Genomic DNA, 21,995 nt, shown 5'->3' on the forward strand with positions numbered 1-21,995 from the left:
TGTGCACCTCATAGTACAACTGCGCAGGTGTGTAGCTAAGATGTAAGTTGCACTGCGACATTAAAAAAGGAACATATTGCTCTTTTTTGGAAGTATATTATTATCTGTTTATCTGTACATTAACTTATAAAAACATTGTTCTTGAGAAAGAGAAATACATTTATTCTTCCTATGAATCAAAAGTAGCTTTTGTTTCTCAGAAATATATATAGTACAAGGTTGTAAAAATCCAATAAACTGAATTACCGCACAAATTAATGCATTTCTGTGTATTTATTTCGATAATAAAACGTTACAAAATGAGGCTACCCTGAACTGAAGCAGTTATTCAACCCTTCAGGGACCCACATGTGCAGGATTTTTCGATGATAGGACAAGGAATGAAAACACTACTCTTTAAATAAAGAGGAGAACTGATTATTAACGTTGCTTTTTGTATAGCATTGTTACTTTCGAGGTCATACACTGACCAGTAAAATCAATTTAGCGGCAGAAACAGTCTAACAGGATTTAACGCGTTTTCCTATGATAAAGTTGGTTCCTCATCGGCACCGGTAAGACTCTGAGGTGGAGTTACCATCATGGCTGCCACGGTAAGTTTTCTGCCATGCAAACCTATCCTAAAACATGTTTACCTCGAGTTTGAGCTGGGACTCTAAGGTCTTTTAAAAAGGTCGAATAATTTACATTTGTGTATTTAGCTATGTGTATACATTTACCAGAATGGCGTCAGTATAACATGCAGTTTGCTTACACGCCCCTTTTAGAACATGTTGTACAAACGCAAATTATTGTGGTAGAACTATGTCCATGTTATAGATATCTATGAATGTGGAGTTTAAAGTAGATCTAAAATTGTATAGTAATGTAGCCCAGTGTTTCTCTGTATTTCAGGATTAACGTTGTAGGTAGCCTACTCTTTAAATATGATTAAAGAAGATTAAGGTGACCTTCGAAATCTCTCCTAAACTTGTTAGCTAGCTTAATTGTATCCATTTAACGTTCATTATTTCACTCTAGAAGATCCTGCTCAACAAGCTCAATGTCTTATCTCTCTGATGAGGATCAAATATTGCATTCTTGGTAAAAAAAAAAAAATGCAACCATGATTTAATAAGAAAATACTGTTCTGGTAACTGTAATACTATTCATGACAATTAGGGCTGGGGCTTGCCAGAGACTTCATGATATTATCACGATACTTGGGTGCCGAAATGTGTTACGATTCTAGCTATAGACCTATTTCGATTCCATACTGAGATTTTAATTGTGATTTGATGTTCCAAACATATTGCTCACTATATAACTTCTCTGTAGGGTTTTCAATGGTTAGCTTTTCCCGCGGCAGGCTCCATGTGAACGACAATCATGTTGCTGTGTTTTAATTGTTAGAAACTTCAATAATCATCATGTCACTGGTTTGAAACATATAGCCCTTATATCAGTGAGAATTAATCTTTCAAATAAAAAATATATTTACATGCATGGCCACGCAGTCATGGGTGAACAGGGAGTACAGGAGAGGGCTGAGAACGCACCCTTGTGGGGCCCCAGTGTTGAGGATCAGCGAGGTGGAGATGTTGTTACCTACCCTCACCACCTGGGGGAGGCCTGTCAGGAAGTCCAGGACCCAGTTGCACAGGGCGGGGTCGAGGCCCAGGGTCTCGAGCTTATTGACGAGTTTGGAGGGTACTATGGTATTAAATGCTGAGCTGTAGTCGATGAACAAATCAAATCAAAGTTTTTGTCACGTGTGCTGAATACAACAGTGAAATGCTTACTTACAGGCTCTAACCAATAGTGCAAAAAAAATGTGTGTGTGTATGTAAGTAAAGAAATAAAACAGTAAAAAGACATTTGAAAATAACAGTAGCAAGGCTATATACAGACACCGGTTAGTCAGGCTTATTGAGGTAGTATTTAGATGTAGGTATGGTTAAAGTGGCTATGCATATATGATGAACAGAGAGTAGCAGTAGCGTAAAAAGAGGGGTTGGCGGGTGGTGGGACACAATGCAGATAGCCCGGTTAGCCAATGTGCGGGAGCATTGTTTTTTATTTTTTAAATTTTAAAAAAAGTTTATTTTATTTTTACAGGGACAGTGCACATTAATCAACGTTTCAGTAAAAGTGCCGGTTTTAGCCAGCCGGCTAATTTTCAACCGCAGTCCCTGGGCAGGTTATTAAAAACAATTACAATATAGACAATAGCACCATAGACATAGCAACATAGGACAAGCAAGACATAGCATACAGACAGAGCAACATAGAACAAAAAGCAGCAAGACAAAATTCATAAAAGCAACAAAGTGTTTCCATACCTCACAAGCTACAGACAACATGGAAGGCGGCAACACACAGCTAGGGACCATGTTCACAAATCTGATTGACCTTTAGCCATGTCTTCAAGCATTTTGTGAAAGTGTGATATGTGGTGCAGTTATGTGTGTCTGATGGCAGTGTATTCCAGACATGGGAAGCTCTCACAGAGAATGCAGATTTACTAAAGGTGCTTTTCCTTAGGGGAACTATACAGTCACCTCTCATGGCAGACCTTGTGGATCTGCTGCCATATGTCTGGGTTTTCTGTTTAACAAACATATTGAGTGGAGGGGGAGCCAAGCCATTAAGGATCTTGAATACAAGACATGCGTTGGTGTATTGCACAAGATTTTCCCAACTCAAGAGCTCATGTTTTCTAAGGATGTGACAATGATGATGGCTATTGGGCTTCCTATCAAGCACTTTGAGAGCCTGTTTGTAGACAGACTGAATAGGTTTTAATGTTGTACAGCAAGCTTGGGCCCAACTAGTCAAGCAGTATGTTAAGTGGGGGAGTATCATAGATTTGAAGTACAGTTTTGCTACCTCTGTAGTCAAACAATTTCGTATAAATCGGAAATTAGCTAGATTGAATTTAGTTATTTGAATTACCTTTTTCACATGCTTTTTAAAAGAGAGTTTGGAATCAAGTATGATGCCAAGGTACTTAAAATCGGATACCACCTGGAGCTTCTCCCCTGACACATAGACATCTGGCTCAGTCGCATCTGTTGCCCTCTTTGTGAAGAACATGCTAACAGTTTTTTTCACATTGAGATGCAAACACGAGTCACTGAGCCACTTTGTAACCTGGACCATTACAGTAGTGAGTTCTTGTGCAGCTTGTTGTTTGCTCTTTGCATGCACATATATCACTGTATCATCTGCATACATTTGAACTTCAGACCCAGTACAGACAGAAGGCAGATCATTAATGTACAGGCTGAACAGGAGGGGCCCCAGTATTGACCCTTGGGGCACGCCCACATCATAGCTACGAGTGGGCGACAGCTCATTGCTCACTCTGACACACTGAGTGTGTCAGGTTGGTCTGGCCAATTGAGGTAGTATGTACATGAATGTATAGTTAAAGTGACTATGCATATATCATAAACAGAGAGTAGCAGCAGCGTAAAATAGGGGTTGGGAGGCGGCACACAATACAAATAGTCCGGGTAACCTTTTGGTTACCTGTTCAGGAGTATTGTGGCTTGGGGGTAAAAACTGTTAAGAAGTCTTTTTGTCCTAGTCTTGACACTCCGGTACCGCTTGCCATGCGGTAGAAGAGAGAACAGTCAATGACTGGGGTGGCTGGGGTCTTTGACAATTTTTAGGGCCTTCCTCTGACACTGCCTGGTGTAGAGGTCCTGGATGGCAGGCAGCTTTGCCCCAGTGATGTACTGGGCCGTACGCACTACCCTCTGAAGTAGAGGTCGACCGATTAATCGGAATGGCCGATGTTAGATCACCACCAAAACAGAAAAAACAGCCAAAGATAGTCACAAAAGCAGAATTAGAGATAAAATTAATCACTAACCTTTGATAATCTTCATCAGATGACACTCGTATGACATGTTTTTTTAAAATGTGTGTATATATATATTTTTTTAACCTTTATTTAACCAGGCAAGTCAGTTAAGAACACATTCTTATTTTCAATGACGGACTGGGAACAGTGGGTTAACTGCCTGTTCAGGGGCAGAACGACAGATTTGTACCTTGTCAGCTCGGGGGTTTGAACTCGTAACCTTCCAGTTACTAGTCCAACACTCTAACCACTAGGCTACGCTGCCGTATTACACAATACATTTATGTTTTGTTCGATAATATGCATATTTATATCCACAAATCTCGGTTTACATTGGCGCCATGTTCAAAAATGGCTCCAAAATATCCGGAGTAATTACAGAGATAACAGAAATACTCATCATAAACCTTTGACGAAAGATACATGTTTTACATATATTTAAAGATACACTGGTTCTTAATGCAACCGCTGTGTCAGATTTTTTAAAAAACGTTACGAAAAAAGCATACCATGCAATAATCTGAGACGGCGCTCAGACTTAAATATATTTCTCCGCCATGTTGGAGTCAACAGAAAAACGAAATTACATCATAAATATTCCCTTACCTTTGATCTTTCATCAGAATGCAGTGCAAGGAATCCTAGTTCCGCAATAAATCGTTGTTTTGTTCGATAATGTCCATTACTAGTGTCCAAATAGCTTTTGCGAGCACGATTAGCCCACATGTCCAAAAGCTGGCACCGGTCCAGGTGAACTCGGATGAAAACTTCAAAAATGTATATTCCAGGTCGAATAAACTAGTCAAACTAAGTAGAGAATCAATCTTCAGAATGTTATTATCATATATATTCAATAACGTTACAACCGGAGCATTCGTTTTTGTCTACAGAGTAATGGAACGCAAGGCGATATAATAAGTACTGTGCATAACCAGCAACTGGCATTCTGCCAGACCAGTGACTCAAATAGCTGTCGGTCCCACATCACACTAGAGGCTTCATTCCACGTTCTACTGACTGTTGACATCTAGTGGAAGGCGTAGGAAGGTGCGAACAGATCCATATCTTATTTGGATGTGAATAGGCAATGAGTTGAAAATCAACCAGCCCCAGAATTTCCACTTCCTGTTTGGAAGTTTGCCTGCCCTATGAGTTCTGTTATACTCACAGACATAATTCAAACAGTATTAGAAACTTCAGTGTTTTCTATCCAATAGTAATAATAATATGCATATATTAGCATCTGGGACAGAGTAGGAGGCAGTTCACTATGGGCACGCAATTCATCTAAAGTGAAAATGCTGCCCCCATCCCTAAAAGGTTAACTAGGTAAGCTCATTACTTATTTTCAGTGACTGCCTAGGAATGGTGGGTTAACCTTGTCAGCTCGGGGATTTGTTTTTGCAACCTTCCGGTTACTAGTCCAACTAACCACCTGCCTTACATTGCACTCCACGAGGAGCCTGCGTGGCAGGCTGACTACCTGTTACGCGAGGGCAGTAAGAAGCCAAGGTAAGTTGCTAGCTAGCGTTAAACTTATAAAAACAATCAATCTTAACATAATCACTAGTTAACTACACATGGTTGATGATATTACTAGTTTATCTAGCGCGTCCTGCGTTGCATATAATCGATGTGGTGCCTGTTAATTTTTCATTGAATCACAGCCTACTTCGACAAACGGGTGATGATTTAACAAGCGCATTTGCGAGAAAAGCACTGTTGTTGCACCAATGTACCTAACCATAAACATCAATGCCTTTCTTTAAAATCAATACACAAGTATATATTTTTAAACCTTGTGTTCCGTGCAAGCAGTATATGCAGCAGTTTGGGCCGCCTGGCTCATTGGGAACTGTGTGAAGTCCATTTATTCCAAACAAAGGCTGTAGTTAATTTGCCAGAATTGTACATAGTTATGACATAGCATTGAAGGTTGTACAATTTAACTACAATATTTAGACTTAGGGATGCCATCCGTTAGATAAAATACAGAACGGTTCCGTATTTCACTGAAAGAATAAACGTTTTGTTTTCGAAATGATATTTTCTGGATTCGACCATTTTAATGGCCAAAGGCTCGTATTTCTGCGTGTTATTATATTATAATTAAGTCTATGATTAGATAGAGCAGTCTGACTGAGCGATGGTAGGCAGCAGCAGGCTCGTAAGCATTCATTCAAACAGCACTTTTGTGCGTTTTGCCAGCAGCTCTTCGCTGTGCTTCAGGCATTGAGCTGTTTATGACTTCAAGCCTATCAACTCCCGAGATTAGGCTGATGTAACCGATGTGAAATGGCTAGCTAGTTAGCGTGGTGCGTGCTAATAGCGTTTCAAACGTCACTCGCTCTGAGACTTGGAGTAGTTGTTCCCCTTGCTCTGCATGGGTAACGCTACTTTGAGGGTGGCTGTTGTCGATGTGTTTCTGGTTCGAGCCCAGGTAGGGGCGAGGAGAGGGACGGAAGCTCTACTGTTACACCGGCAATACTAAAGTGCCTAAGAACATCCAATAGTCAAAGGTATATGAAATACAAATGGTATCGAGAGAAATAGTCCTATAATAACTACAACCTAAAACTTCTTACCTGGGAATATTGAAGACTCGTGTTAAAAGGAACCACCAGCTTTCATATGTTCTGAGTAAGGAACTTAAACATTAGCATTTTTACATGGCACATATTGCACTTTTCCTTTCTTCTCCGACACTTTGTATTTGAATTATTTAAACCAAATTGAACATGTTTCATTATTTATTTGCGGCTAAATACCATCGCTCAGTCAGATACTTAGATACTTGTATGCTTGTATGCTAAGTCAGATTATATGCAACGCAGGACACGCTAGATAATATCTAGTAATATCATCAACCGTGTTTAGCTAACTAGTGCTTGATTGTTTGATTGTATTTTCTAAGATACGTTTAATGCTAGCTAGCAACTTACCTTGGCTTACTGCATTTGCGTAACAGGCAGTCTCCTTGTGGAGTGCAACGAGAGGCAGGTCGTTATTGCGTTGGACTAGTTAACTATAAGGTTGCAGGATTGAATACCCCGAGCTGACAAGGTGAAAATCTGTCGTTTTGCCCCTGAACGAGGCAGTTAACCCACCGTTCCTAGGCCGTCATTGAAAATAAGAATGTGTTCTTAACTGACTTGTCTAGTTAAATAAAGATTAAATAAAGGTGTAAAAAAAAAAAAAGATTTCCAATTGTTATGAAAACTTGAAATCGACCCTAATTAATCGGCCATTCCGATTAATCGGTCGACCTCTAGTAGATAATGCGGTCGGCATTTGATTGTGAGGAATTCTAAGTCAGGTGAATTAAATGACTTGAGTTCCTGTATGTTGTTATGATCACACCACGTCTCGTTAATCACAAGGCATACACCCCCGCCCTTCTTCTTACCAGAGAGATGCTTGTTTCTGTTGGCGCGGTGTGTGAAGAAACCAGGTGGCTGTACCGACTCCGATAGCGTGTCTCGAGTTAGCCATGTATCCGTGAAACAAAGAACGTTAGTCTCTGATGTCTCTCTGGAAGGCAACCCTTGCTCGGATTTTGTCTACCTTGTTGTCAAGAGACTGGACATTGGCGAGTAGTAAGCTCGGGAGCGGTGCGCGATGTGCCCGTCTATGGAACCTGACCAGAAGACCGCTCCGTCTGCCCCTTCTGCGGCGCCTTTGTTTTGGGTCGCTGTCTGGAATCCAATCCATTGTCCTGGGTGGTGGGCCAAACAGAGGATCCGTTTTGGGAAAGTCGTACTCCTGGTCGTAATGTTGGAGTTGACGTTGCTCTTATATCCAATAGTTCCTCCCGAATGTATGTAATAAAAACTAAGAGTTCCTGGGGTAACAATGTAAGAAATAAACAAAATACTGTATAGTTTCCTAGGAACGCGAAGCGAGGCGGCCATGTAGATCATTTACGCTTACACAGATAGCCTAGATAATTAACATAGGTGGTAGTCCCTGTCTTCTGTACAAGTGCTGTAACATGGAGATATGGCCATAGGGAACACTAACCCTATACAGGTGTGTAGTAAGTGAACCTATTGTTTTGGGGAAATCATTTCTCATTGATATGAAGAATACGTTCCTTATTTCTACAAAACCATACTACAGGCGACGCTTTGGTAACTTTCAGGGCTCTTAATAAAAGTCTCCCGGAAGATGTCGTTGTCAATAGGTGCTAACATGCTGACCACACCGCCCATGTTGTGTGCGCGAGCATTGCATAATAAATTTACACGTTATTCAATCGTTGCACCCACACTGCTCGCTAGCGTCTGCGTAGCCAGACGCTAAAATAGAACTTGGTGGATTTTTGGAGAATATACCCACGTGGGTGATTGAAAGATGAACTGAGGTCCACACTCCAGTCCAGTTGGTGGTCCAGTTGGTGGTAGTAATGCACCTTAAAATTGGTTGCCAACCGCCATATAAAGTCTGAAGAAGACTAACTCTGAAGGAGGAGAGATTACTAGAAACAAACTGTTACCCTTTTATCTGTGAATTAATTGTTGTAGAGGACCTTGTGCATTTCAGGTTAAATAACAACCCAATGTTTATCTCACGACAAATTAACTAGCAACAGCAAGCTAGCTAGCTAAATTGCCATAAATGTTTAATGCTTTTCGACCTGTCCCCAAATTAATATAGTTGGTTCAGAGTTTGTTTTGATGTTTCAACCTGCGTGTCCTGATCGCGTCTGGTGTTGGTGGACAAAATCAACATGCATGCACGCACGCAAGTGGTCTGGTCTGCATTATACGGTAGTTAGCGTCTATGAATGGGCTAACTATATGCCTGCTGAAAGAAAACGAGTTTTGATCAGTCAGGGAAATAAAAGTGCTACCTACAGTAGCAAAAAAAATACAAATTGATAATTGGATTCAAATATCGATATATTAATCACTAATGATGATGCAGTATCATAATTTCCATTATAATAATTATCTTTAGGCCTATCCTTTTCAACATAATTTACAGTAAAATATTTTCCAATATAGTTCCAAAGTAGGACTGGCTGGCACAAAACGGGTGTAAGCCTATATTTTACTGGATTCAACTGTGCTTCATCAATAACTGTTGATGTGAATTTCAGACTGGAAAACCACTTTAGGCCTATCCTGACAAAGGTCTGTGTTTGTGTGTCTCTCTGCAGGTAGTGAAGCTGGCGGTGATCCCAGCAGCAATGGGATTGGCCTCATTTCGAGTTTATGCCATGAGTCAGTACAAAACAGAGACTGTGCTGCTCTCCCCTAGAGAGGTAATCTAAGAACCAAGATGTAGAATTTACTCAAGAACAGTTACTTATTTCTATTTCTCGTGTGTTTTTATTGTACTTTACTTTTTTGTACATATTTTATATTACTACTGATATTCATAACTACATTGTTGGGAAAGAGCAAGCAAGAAGGGCATTTCGCTCTGCTTGTGCACGTGACAATGAACTTGAAACCTGATGTATGTGACTATTGCCACCTTTGTTGATCCTATTGATCTATTGTACTGTCCTCAGTTGTCCATCTATGCTCCAGACCCTCCAACAATGCACTACATGAATGAGCAGCCTGGAGCTCTGCAGAACGGGCTGGGTGTGGTCCGGGTGGGGCTGCAACCATACGTTACTGCCGTTAAGGTATAGAAACACGAACTGGTTCAAATGGCCTCTTTCACTGGTGACTGACTTGATTGGTTGTGTTGGCTGATGTTGAATATTCATCAATATACGTTTTTAAGAATGACTTGCAGGAAGTTTTGGAATGGCTCTTTAGTTCAGTTATTGTAAAAATCGACTCTTACGGAGAACTCAAATTTTGTGTTCGATGCCATGAGATCGATAGGTGAGGGACTTTATCAAAATGGCTGCTTTTGTGGTATAACTTATGTAATATCTCAGTTGGTTTGTTTTGCAAACAAGTTGTATTTTGTGCTAATTTCTGACCATTGTTTTTCCAGAATGCTTATACCTCTGTCAAGGTCGGAGCTGTAACAGTCTATACTGCTGGACACGGTGAGGAGTGGGGGAGTTCTGTTGACACATGAGTAGGTCTGTTCTGCTATCTCTGCAAAACCTTTTTTCCATGTTTATTTTACCTAGATACATATGAGTTCCTGAGAGATCCTTCTCCTGGTTTTATGCCGAGGGTCGGTGTAATCACAGTCTCTGGGTTAGCGGGTCTGATCCTGGCAAGGAAAGGTAATGAGTTGCTGCATTAAAGATATTGCGGGAAGTCCGCTGTTCAGGAGGATGTGACATTACAGATAGTTCAGAAAGAAATGTGTTGTGTAAAACTGGTGATTGTCTCTGATAGAATAGGGCATTGTGTCTGATCATTCTATATCTATGCAATGTACAGAACGTTTCACATCACTGAATACGGCCCAGATTATTGACCATTATTATAGATGATCTGAAATGTACACATTGCAGTAAAATGTCTGAAAAAGCAGGTTGCCAAATGTCTCTTTGGTATCATGTTCCACTATGTACAGTAGCTGACTGGTTATTTCTCTGCAGGGTCACGTCTGATGAGGCTGGGGGTTCCTCTGGGTATGGCCACTGTAGGCACTTCCGTGTGCTACCCCACTCAGACAGTGGGTGTTGTAAAGGTATAATAATTCCACAGATTAATGTACAGGCACACTTTTGCCCCAGCTTCCTTTTGAGTGTCACTAAGATCTTTTTACTCACTATTATATAAATATAATGAGATCCAATACTTTAGACTGTTTAGACACCTTTTGTATTATTGCACAATATTGTTTTTTTTTAATGCAGATGTCAATTTTAAGTCGGAAGCTTACATACACTTAGGTTGGCGTCATTAAAACTAGTTTTTCAACCACTCTTTCTTTCTTGTAAACAAACTATAGTTTTGGCATGTCGGTTAGGCCATCTACAAGTAATTTTTCCAACAATTGTTTAGACAGATTATTTCACTTATAATTCACTGTATCACAATTCCAGTGGGTCAGAAGTTTACATACACTAAGTTGACTGCCTTTTAAACAGCTTGGTAAATTCCAGAAAATGATGTCATGGCTTTAGAAGCTTCTGATAGGCTAATTGACCTCATTTGAGTCAATTGGAGGTGTACCTGTGGATGTATTTCAAGACCTACCTTCAAACTCAGTGCCTCTTTGCTTGACATCATGGGAAAATCTAAAGAAATCAGCCAAGACCTCAGAAGAACAATTGCAGACCTCCACAAGTCTGGTTCATCCTTGGGAGCAATTTCCAAATGCCTGAAGGTACCACGTTCATCTGTACAAACAATAGTACGCAAGTATAAACACCGCTCAGCAAGGAAGAAGCCACTGCTCCAAAACCGCCATTAAAAAACCCAGACTACGGTTTGCAACTGCACATGGGGATGGAAATGGTACTTTTTGGAGAAATGTCCTCTGGTCTGATGAAACAAAAATAGAACTGTTTGGCCATAATGACCATCGTTATGTTTGGAGGAAAAAGGGGGAGGCTTGCAAGCCGAAGAATACCATCCAAACCGTGAAGCACGGGGGTGGCAGCATTATGTTGTGGGGGTGCTTTGCTGCTGGAGGGACTGGTGCACTTCACAAAATAGATGGCATCATGATGGAGGAAAATTAAGTGGATATATTGAAGCAACATCTCAAGACATCAGTCAGGAAGTTAAAGCTTGGTCGAAAATGGGTCTTCCAAATGGCTTTAGGACAAAAAAAATAAGATATTGGAGTGGCCATCACAAAGCCCTGACCTCAATCCCACAGAAATTTTGTGGGCAGAACTGAAAAAGCATGTCAGCAAGGAGGCCTACAAACCTGACTCAGTTCCACCAGCTCTGTCAGGTAGGAATGGGCCAAAATTCACCCAACTTATCGTGGGAAGCTTGTGGAAGGCTACCCAAAACGTTTGACCAAAGTTAAACAGTTTAAAGACAATGCTACCAAATACTAATTGAGTGTGTGTTCTGACCCACTGGGAAGCTGAAATAAATCATTCTCTACTTTTATTCTGACATTTCACATTCTTAAAATAAAGTGGTCATCCTAACTGACCTAAGACAGGGAATTTTTACTATGATTAAGTGTCAGGAATTATGAAAGCCAAATACATTTTAACTCTGTTAAGGTGCATGTAAACTTCTGACTTCAACTGTATGTACATTTGTGTAACATCCATGTGCATATGAGCTAAAATTGTAGCTGAAACTTGTGGATTCCCTGTGTTATGCCATAGGTGCCTAACAATGTGTTTCTGTTCTTCTGCAGATCACGGGGCAGAAGATGTATGCAGCAAGCCAGTACACTACATCATCTATGGCATCCATATTTAAATCAAAGCCCAAAGAAGTAACCCCCCCAACTGTCAGTCTTGAGGTAAAACAGACTATTGACATTACTGATGCTTTTTTCATCTAGTCGTTCTTATATTTAAATGGTTTTCACTGTGGAAAACTTGAGTACCAGCGTTCTAGCTACAGTGGGGAGAACAAGTATTTGATACACTGCCGATTTTGCAGGTTTTCCTACTTACAAAGCATGTAGAGGTCTGTAATTTTTATCATAGGGTCTCTTCAACTGTGAGAGACGGAATCTCAAACAAAAATCCAGAAAATCACATTGTATGATTTTTAAGTAATTCATTTGCATTTTATTGCATGACATAAGTATTTGATACATCAGAAAAGCAGAACTTAATATTTGGTACAGAAACCTTTGTTTGCAATTACAGAGATCATACGTTTCCTGTAGTTCTTGACCAGGTTTGCACACACTGCAGCAGGGATTTTGGCCCACTCCTCCATACAGACCATCTCCAGATCCTTCAGGTTTCGGGGTTGTCGCTGGGCAATACGGACTTTTAGCTCCCTCAAAAGATGTTCTATTGGGTTCAGGTCTGGAGACTGGCTAGGCCACTCCAGGACCTTGATGCTTCTTACGGAGCCACTCCTTAGTTGCCCTGGCTGTGTGTTTCGGGCCGTTGTCATGCTGGAAGATCCAGCCACGACCCATCTTCAATGCTCTTACTGAGGGAAGGTTGTTGGCAAAGATCTCTCAATACATGGCCCCATCCATCCTCCCTTCAATACGGTGCAGTCATCCTGTCCCCTTTGCAGAAAAGCATCCCCAAAGAATGATGTTTCCACCTCCATGCTTCACGGTTGGGATGGTGTTCTTGGGGTTGTACTCATCCTTCTTCTTCCTCCAAACACGGCGAGTGGAGTTTAGACCAAAAAGCTCTATTTTTGTCTCATCAGACCACATGACCACCTCCCATTCCTCCTCTGGATCATCCAGATGGTCATTGGCAAACTTCAGATGGGCCTGGACATGCGCTGGCTTGAGCAGGGGGACCTTGCATGCACTGCAGGATTTGAATCCATGATGGCGTAGTGTGTTACTATTGGTTTTCTTTGAGACTGTGGTCCCAGCTCTCTTCAGGTCATTGACCAGGTCCTGCCGTGTAGTTCTGGGCTGATCCTCACTTTCCTCATCCCAGCCTTGTGCAGGTCTACAATTTTATCCCTGATGTCCTTACACAGCTCTCTGGTCTTGGCCATTGTGGAGAGGTTGGAGTCTGTTTGATTGAGTGTCTGGACAGGTGTCTTTTATACAGGTAACGAGTTCAAACGGGTGCAGTTAATACAGGTAATGAGTGGAGCTTCTTAAAGAAAAACTAACAGGTCTGTGAGAGCCGGAATTCTTACTGGTTGGTAGGTGATCAAATACGTATGTCATGCAATAAGATGCAAAGGAATTACTTAAAAATCAGACAATGTGATTTTCTGGATTTTTGTTTTAGATTCCGTCTCTCACAGTTGAAGTGTACCTATGATAAAAATTACAGACCTCTACATTCTTTGTAAGCAGGAAAACCCGCAAAATCGGCAGTGTATCAATTACTTCTCCCCACTGTAGGTCAATGATTTATAGATCTAACAAACTGTTTAAAGCTCTCTCATGAGTTGAAAACTTGAGTTTGAACAGCATTTTTTAAATGGATTAAACAGAACTTGACCAATGTTTTCCTGTTTACAAGCAGCAAGCCCCCCAAGCTACCATCCCTGAGCCAGAAGTATCAGAGGCAAAGACCCTCCCTGAAGCTGAATCATCTGAACCAGCCACGCCTGCTGTTGACAAGGCTTCCCCCACTGAACCTAGTTCTGCCTCAGGCCCCGTAGAGGGTGCTCCATCTGTGGTCGAACCTGCCCCTCAGTCCACCACAGAGGTGGCCCCTGCAGAGGGTTCTATTGACACTGAGCCTACTGCAGCTGAACCTGAGGCAGTCACAGTGGTGGAGCAAGAGGCTGTTCAGACGGCCCTTGTGCCTGCCCCTGCACCTCCTGTTGAGGAAGCTGCTGAAGAGATTCCTGCACCTGCCCCTGTTGAGGCTGTCCCTGTACCTCCCCCAGCAGCGGAAGTTATTCCTCTCCCACCTCCTGCTGAAGAGACAGAGCTTCCACCCCCTGCACCTGTTGAGGATGCTGCTCCTTCACCCCCTGCACCTGTTAAGGAGGCTGCTGCTCCTTCACCCCCTGCACCTGTTGAGGAGGCTGCTGCTCCTTCACCCCCTGCACCTGTTAAGGAGGCTGCTGCTCCTTCACCCCCTGCACCTGTTGAGGAGGCTGCTGCTCCTTCACCCCCTGCACCTGTTGAGGAGGATGCTGCTCCTTCACCCCCTGCACCTGTTGAGGAGGATGCTGCTCCTTCACCCCCGGCAGCAGAAGAGGCTGCCCCTGCACCTATAGAGGGGGTTGCTGACCCACCTCCTGTAGCTGAAGAGACTGCACCTGCTCCTGTTGACGAGGCTACTCCTCCAGCTACAACAGAGGAGCCATCTGGGATTGTAACAAAAACTGCTGGTGAGTCACGCAAATCAATGTGAAGCAGTAGAGGCTGGTGGGAGGAGCTATAGGAGAACGGGCTCATTGTAATGGATTGAATGGAACAGAGTCCAACATGGTTTCTGTATGCATGATATCGTTCCATTTATTCCATTACAGCCATTACAATGAGCTCGTTCTCCTACAGCTCCTCTTATCAGCTGCCTCTCAGAAGATATCTTCATCTAAATAGTTGGCTTAATCTTCTTTATCAGATATTGATGTCCACTATAAAATTATATTTTTTGTAATTCCAGGGAAACCCAAATTTGCACCAGACCCTAAGTTAATTGACCTTGGCCAGGCCAGCCCTGAGGATGCAGACCTGTACAGCACGCGTGGATGAAGAATGACAGGGATATGTGGGAGGGAGGGGAAGGTTAAGGGTAATCTCCAGAAATTAAAAAATAATAAAGCAACACTTTTTTTAGGTGCCTATTTCTCTCTTTACCTCAGTGATAGGGAACAGTTAGTCCTATACAGGCTGTGTCCCAATTATCCACTCTTCTCCCCAAGTGTGCAATTGCATACTACCGGTCATGGATTTAACAATTTCTATCCATGTCAGGGAGGAGGATTGAGAATCAGGTTGCAGTGTTTGAATTTTGACCTCTGGAGTCATCTGTTTCTTTGCATGGCCTGCAGTTTACATGTAGACACCCACAGGGAACAGGGAGCAGGTCATCATCTGCATCCACAGGCACAAACTGACATCTTTACACCCTACTTCCAGAGCCACTACACAAGGTTTACTTACCAATACTTACTCAGTGGTCAGTTCATTATGTACACTCTAGTACTGGGTCGGACCACCCTTTGTCTCCAGAACAGCCTGAATTGTTTGGGGTGTGGACACGTTGCTCAGTTAGTATCAAGGGACCTAACGTGTGCCAGGAAAACATTCCCCACTCCATTACACCACCGCCGACACCAGGCAGGTTGGGGCCATAGACTGTTTGCGCCAAATCCTGACTCTGCCATCAGCATGACGTGACAGGAACCGGGATTCGCAGGACCAGGCAATGTTTTTCCGCTCTTCAATTGTCCAGTGTTGGTGATCGCGTGCTCACTGGAGCCGCTTCTTATTAGCTGAGATGGGTAGAACCCGGTGTGGTCGTCTGCTGCAATAGCCCATCTGTGACCAGGACTGACGAGTTGTGCGTTCCGAGATGCAGTTCTGCACACCACTGTTGTACGTTGTCGTTATTTGCCTGTTTGTGGCCCGCCTGGTAGCTTGCACTATTCATGCCATTCTCCTTCAACCTCTCATCAACGAGCTGTTTTCATCCACAGGACGGATGTGGGTGATTGTTTTTTGTTTGTCGCAACATTCTCTGTAAACCTTAGACACTGTAATTTGTGAAAAGCCCAGGAGATCGGCTGTTTCTGAGATATTGGAATCATACCATGCTCAAAGTCACTTAGGTAACTCGTTTTGCCCATTCTAACGTTCAATCGAACAGTAACTGAGCGCTTCACTGCCTGTTTTATATAGCGAGCCATGGCCATGTGACTCAGTCTTGTCTGAGAGCGGACCATTTTCGTGAACTGGATGGTGTAAACTGGTCACAGAATGTAGATTCATTTGTGGAGCTCGTTAACACTGTTATACTGTGAAAGAAGTTACTCAAACAAATTCCGTTACTAACCAAACTGGACCATTTATACAATAAGAATTCATAATAGGCATTTTTTTTTTTACTAGGGACTTGTCATTTACTTAGGTCACTGCTACGCTGTCGTTTTTTCTGTCTTGTGAATTTACCTTCTCTTATTAGTCAGGTCAGTCCATGCAAATATTTTCCATGTGGCATTTTGTGAGCTGTTCTAAAACGCATTCATATTTTTATAGCATTTGTAAGACCTTGTAGAACTGGAGTTGAACCTTTTTAATTTCTAAAAACCCAACGTATATGGATGTGTGCAGTTCTTGCGCAAGATGGACACTTCCCAACATGCCCACATACTAGAGGCACCTGGAGGACATGTTATGGACTGACTGGTTTGATACACTACAAGGCCAAAAGTGGATTTGGCTATTTCAGCCACACCGGTTGTTGACAGGTGTATAAAATTGAGCACACAGCCGTGCAATCTCCATAGCCAAACATTGGCAGTAGAATGGCCTTACTTAATAGCTCAGTGATTTTCAAAATAGCACCCTCATAGGATGCCACCTTTCCAACAAGTCAGTTCGTCAAATCTCTGCCATGCTAGAGCTGCCCCGGTCAACTGTAAGTGCTGTTATTGTGAAGTGGAAATGTCTAGGAGCAACAACGTCTCAGCCGCCAAGTGCTAGGCCACACAAGCTCAGAGAACGGGATCGCAGAGTGCTGAAGCGCGTAGCCCGTAATAATCACCTGTCTACCGAGTTTCAAACTGCCTCTGGAAGTAACATCAGCACAAGAACTGTTAGTTGGGAGCTTAATGAAATGGGTTTCCATGGCTGAGCAGCTGTATACATGCGCAATGCCAGCGTCAGCTGGAGTGGTGTAAAGCTTGCCTCCATTGAACTCTGGAGTAGGACCACCACTTGGCGGCTGAGACGTTGTTGCTCCTAGACATTTCCACTTCACAATAACAGCACTTACAGTTGACCAGGGCAGCTCTAGCATGGCAGAGATTTGACGTTCTCAGGAGTGATTAATCACACTTCACCATCTGGCAGTCCCACGGACAAATTTGGATTTGGCGAATGCCAGGAGAACGCTACCTGCCCCGATGCATAGTGCCAACTGTAAAGTTTGGTGGAGGAGGAATAATGGTCTAGGGCTGTTTTTTGTGGCTCGGGCTAGGCCCCTTAGTTCCAGTGAAAAATCTTAATGCTCCAACATACAATGACATTCTAGAGAATTCTGTGCCTCCAAATTTGTGGCAACAGTTTGGGGAAGGCCCTTTCCTGTTTCAGCATGACAATTCCCCCGTGCACAAAGCGAGATCCATACAGAAATAGTTTGTTGAGATCAGTGTGGAAGAACTTGACTGGCCTGCACAGAGCCCTGACTTCAACCACGTCAAACACCTTTGTGATGAATTAGAATGCAGACTGTGAGCCAGGCCTAATTGCCCAACATCTTGTGGCTGAATGGAAGCAAGTCCCTGCATCAATTTTCCAACATTAGTGGAAAGCCTTCCCAGAAGAGTGTAGGCTGTTTTGGCTGCAAAGGGGACCAACTCCATATGAATGATTTTGGAATGAGATGTTCGACAAGCAGGTGTCCGCATACTTTTGGTAATGTAGTCTATGTGTGTTGAAATCATTTGAATGATGTCCTAGTACTTGATGTCAGTTTGAAAATACTTAAAAAAAAAAAAAATTTAATAGAGCTATCAATGTAATTTCATATTTTTGGGGGTATGTTTCAGATAGGAGAACATATTTGACAATTTGACATGTTTTAACACTTCCCTGAATTCAGCTGTTGGATATCAATCTTCACCATGATAAAAGTTTTGTTTTGTTCATTAGAATAACCAAATATGGAATAAAGTAATTTTTCTCGATCTCCACTCTCCTCACTTTTTAATCCGAGCAGTGAAACCGTGCAAATGGAAAAGTGTTGTGATAGCCATGCAAAGATGTGATTTAAGAGGAGTATTTGGTATGAAACACTAGAGGGCGACAGTGTTTGCCATTCAGGCAAAACCAGCATTTTTATGAACCATGTCCATGTTTAGAGGAAGTGGTTTAAAATGAAGAAAAATAGGGGTATGGAAAGGAGAGACATTTTGATTTTCTTTCATATCAAAACATTTATGCAGTAGTAGGCCTACTGAATACTAACTGGTCATTGGGACTTGATAGACTGCAGTGAGTGTGCCTTCATAGCCTGTGTTTCATTATCGTTGGCTCCATGGCGTATTCCAGGCGAGCCTCCATTTAATTGGTCTCTGAAGCTGATACCCTCCCAGATACACCATCCATAAACACAGCATGAAGGTTGCTTATGGAATGTGACCCTGGTCTGACCCTAGCCAGTCTGAGGCACTAGGAACTGGAATATTAGACCCTGGTAAACGAGATCCCCTTTCCTGGTTTTGATTATTGCAACATGTTCAACACGTTACTATGCTATATACTCCAATGCCAGAATGGCCAGAGAGAATCTTATGTTAGCGTTCCCTTTAACTGCTTATGTATCAATTACTTTGAGGGTACTTATGAATATTGAGGAAAACAGTGGTGTTTTGATCTCTGTAGGGGATTGGTTCCCTGGTCTGCAATGCGTCACCGTTTTGTAAAGCCAGGAAAACCCCAATGATTTATGATTTTTGTATTTTTATGGAAATCTCAAGATTGCTTAAACATTCCCAAGTACTTCCATCCAACTGGGTCTATACTCACAGGGGAGACATCTGTTTCTCTTGGATAGCAGTGAGGCTCACAGTTCACACGTGAAGATTCTACAGGAATTTACTTGTGCCCCTTAACTCTTTTACAAGATTTTTTAAAAATACAATGGGAAGATTGTGGTGACGAGTGGTAGCTGTTACAAACAATGATGCATTATAAAGTATTTAAAGGTCTATTTTCTATAATTTCCTAGTCTGACATTACATGAAAACATGTGAATAGCTGCCAACTGAGTATAGTTTGAGGACAGCAGGTCTATCTAAAGACACTTAGGCCTTAGTCATTGCCAGATGCTCCCAATGGACATTAACATGTGAGAACGGATGAAGTTACCTCTATCCTAATTCTTTCTGACATTTATCTACACATAGCTTCAGATGAGTCGGTGTCATTTCCATAGTAACAGGACATTCCTCCTCTTTCTGAGCCACCACTGGGTTCACAGTACATGGAGCAAAAGCATTTGTCTTCCCTTTGACATCATGTCACAGTTTTATCGCTCCCCAGGCTCTTGCTCCCCCATATTTGCATCCTGTGCCTTTTCTGGTCCCACAGTCATGTTCCCTTTTTTTTCTCCCGGATACAGGCACATTCTCAGGGGCATTTTCCTCCTCACCCCATATTGGAGAAACTCACATCCACATGGGTCTTTGACTGTAGGCTGTTGATGTGGATACACTGTAAAATTGATTTTGTTTCGGGTAGTGCAAGTGCAAATCTCTTTTCATACATGCAGTCATGCATCGTGGACTGTTGTCACACACAATAACTGATGTGTTTTCCCTTGGCTCCATCAGTCACTCTCATTATATGAGAGATAAGACAGTCGGTTAGCTTTGGGTGTCATGGCTAAGGTTTCCCACAGCTACTGCAGTGAACTCTTCCAGTTAATTAAGGAAGCTGTGAAATGTATCTGACTGTTTGGACATGCGTATGCTAAATATTTGTATAAGCGAACCTGTAGCTGAGTGGGGGGTTGACACAAGATAGTTTAGTAATCCATGTATGTCACTCTTTTTTTCAGCCCTTAATGTAATTCAGCCATCAAACTAAATCTGATACACGCTTTTATAGAAAGGTTACAAGATTGAATCCCCGAGCTGACAAGGTAAAAATCTGTTGTTCTGCCCCTGAACAAGGCAGTTAACCCACTGTTCCTAGGCCGTCATTGTAAATAAGAATTTGTTTTTAACGGACTTTCCTAGTTAAATAAAGGTCAAATACATTTAAATAGTGAAGTATTGAATTACATAATCTGTATATGACACACAGCTACACCATTTCCATTATTAGCTTGTAAAGACATACAAACTATGTCATGTAAAAACAAACAAATACCGTCACATTGTTTTTCAGGGCTATGAAATGTTTGAATAGGACATAGAGGACACACAATTTGTATCTTTCACAGTCAGTGGTACATATTCTCAACTCTCTGGTGAAATTAGTCCAAACAGACATGTTCTTGTGGGCTATTTGTGTGTTGCTCTTTGCAAGAGGTTACGAGAAGAGAGTTTGACCTGTGAGCATCACTGTGTTTAGAACAAACACTGATTCTCACCCAGCTCCTCATTGGACAATGAACCCCAGCCAGATTGCCCCATTAATTTCAGCATACTCTATTGAATGGGGCCCCTCCAGATGCAGGGGGTAAAAACTGCTCTCCCTAAATGTGAGAAACAACCAGGAATCTCCTTCTCCGCCCTCCCCATCTTAATCCAATACAGACATGTGGTGGATTATGCAAGTACTGGACATGCTGTGTTTTCCCATGTTTCAGTGCTGCCAAAATATGCTCTGAGAGCCTAAGTGGTGAGTTACAACCCACGGTCTACATGGTTTTAATTCTGAACCTGAGAACCTCCAAACCCCTCAGGTCATTCTGTCCAACAGGGCATAGGGGGAAGAAGGAACAGTCTTGAGACTCTTTGCTGGTTACTATGAACCATGTAATTGATACAGTATGCTCTGGTTGATATTAGTGCTACATTATTTATCCATATTATTTGTCTTGTGTTTCAAATGGGAACAGCAATATTGATATCATTTCTGTAGAAAATAAGATTCTTTCGATTTGATGTCTTGAAAATATGTGGACACCTGCTCGTTGAAATGTCATTCCAAAATCATGGGCATTAATATGGAGTTGTTCCCCCTTTGCTGCGATAACAGCTTCCATTCTTCTGGGAAGGCTTTCCACTAGAAGTTGGAACATTTCTGCGTGGACTTGCTTCCATTCAGCCACGAGCATTAGTGAGGTCAGGCACTGATGTTGGGCGATTAGGCCTGGCTTTGCATTCGGTGTTCCAATTCATCCCAAAGGTGTTCGAAGGGGTTGAGGTCAGGGCTCTGTGCAGCCCAGTCAAGTTCTTCCACACTGATCTTGACAAACCATTTCTGTATGGACCTCGCTTTGTGCATGGGGGAATTGTCATGCTGAGACAGGGAAGAGCCTTCCCCAAACTGTTGCCACAAAGTTGGAAGCACAGAATTGTCTACAATGTCATTGTATGATGTAGTGTTAAGATTTCCCTTCACTGGAACTGAGGGACCTAGCCAGAACAATGAAAAACAGCCCCAGGACATTATTCCTCCGCCAACAAACCTTAGTTTACACTATGCATTTGGGCTTTTAGCTTTCTCCTGGCATCTGCCAAACCTAGATTTGTTTGTTGACGCTCCTGACAAACAGTTATCGTGCTGACAATGCTTCCAAAGGCAGTTTGTCACACTGTGGTGAGTGTTGCAACCGAGGACAGATGATCTTTACGCGCTTCAGCACTGGGCTGGTCCCGTTCTGTGAGCTTGTGTGGCCTAGCAATTCGCGGCTGAGCCATTGTTGCTTCTAGATGTTTCCACTTCACAATAACAGCACAGCTGACCGGGGCAGCTCTAGAAATTTGACGAACCGACTTGTTGGAAA

General features: G+C 42.3%; 1 protein-coding gene across 1 annotated transcript; it reads left to right on the forward strand.

The window, feature by feature from the left end:
- The first annotated feature begins 426 nt into the window (after positions 1-426).
- LOC118390251 (MICOS complex subunit MIC27) lies at positions 427-18,222 on the forward strand. Its single transcript, XM_052457196.1, has 9 exons — positions 427-593; positions 9,012-9,116; positions 9,369-9,488; positions 9,809-9,863; positions 9,951-10,049; positions 10,371-10,462; positions 12,104-12,211; positions 13,878-14,697; positions 14,976-18,222. The coding sequence occupies exons 1-9, from the start codon at positions 582-584 to the stop codon at positions 15,062-15,064; spliced, it is 1,500 nt and encodes a 499-aa protein (XP_052313156.1). The 5' UTR covers positions 427-581; the 3' UTR covers positions 15,065-18,222.
- The last annotated feature ends 3,773 nt before the right edge of the window (positions 18,223-21,995 follow it).

This window comes from Oncorhynchus keta, chromosome 11, assembly GCF_023373465.1.
Source record: "Oncorhynchus keta strain PuntledgeMale-10-30-2019 chromosome 11, Oket_V2, whole genome shotgun sequence".
Classification (NCBI taxonomy): domain Eukaryota; kingdom Metazoa; phylum Chordata; class Actinopteri; order Salmoniformes; family Salmonidae; genus Oncorhynchus; species Oncorhynchus keta.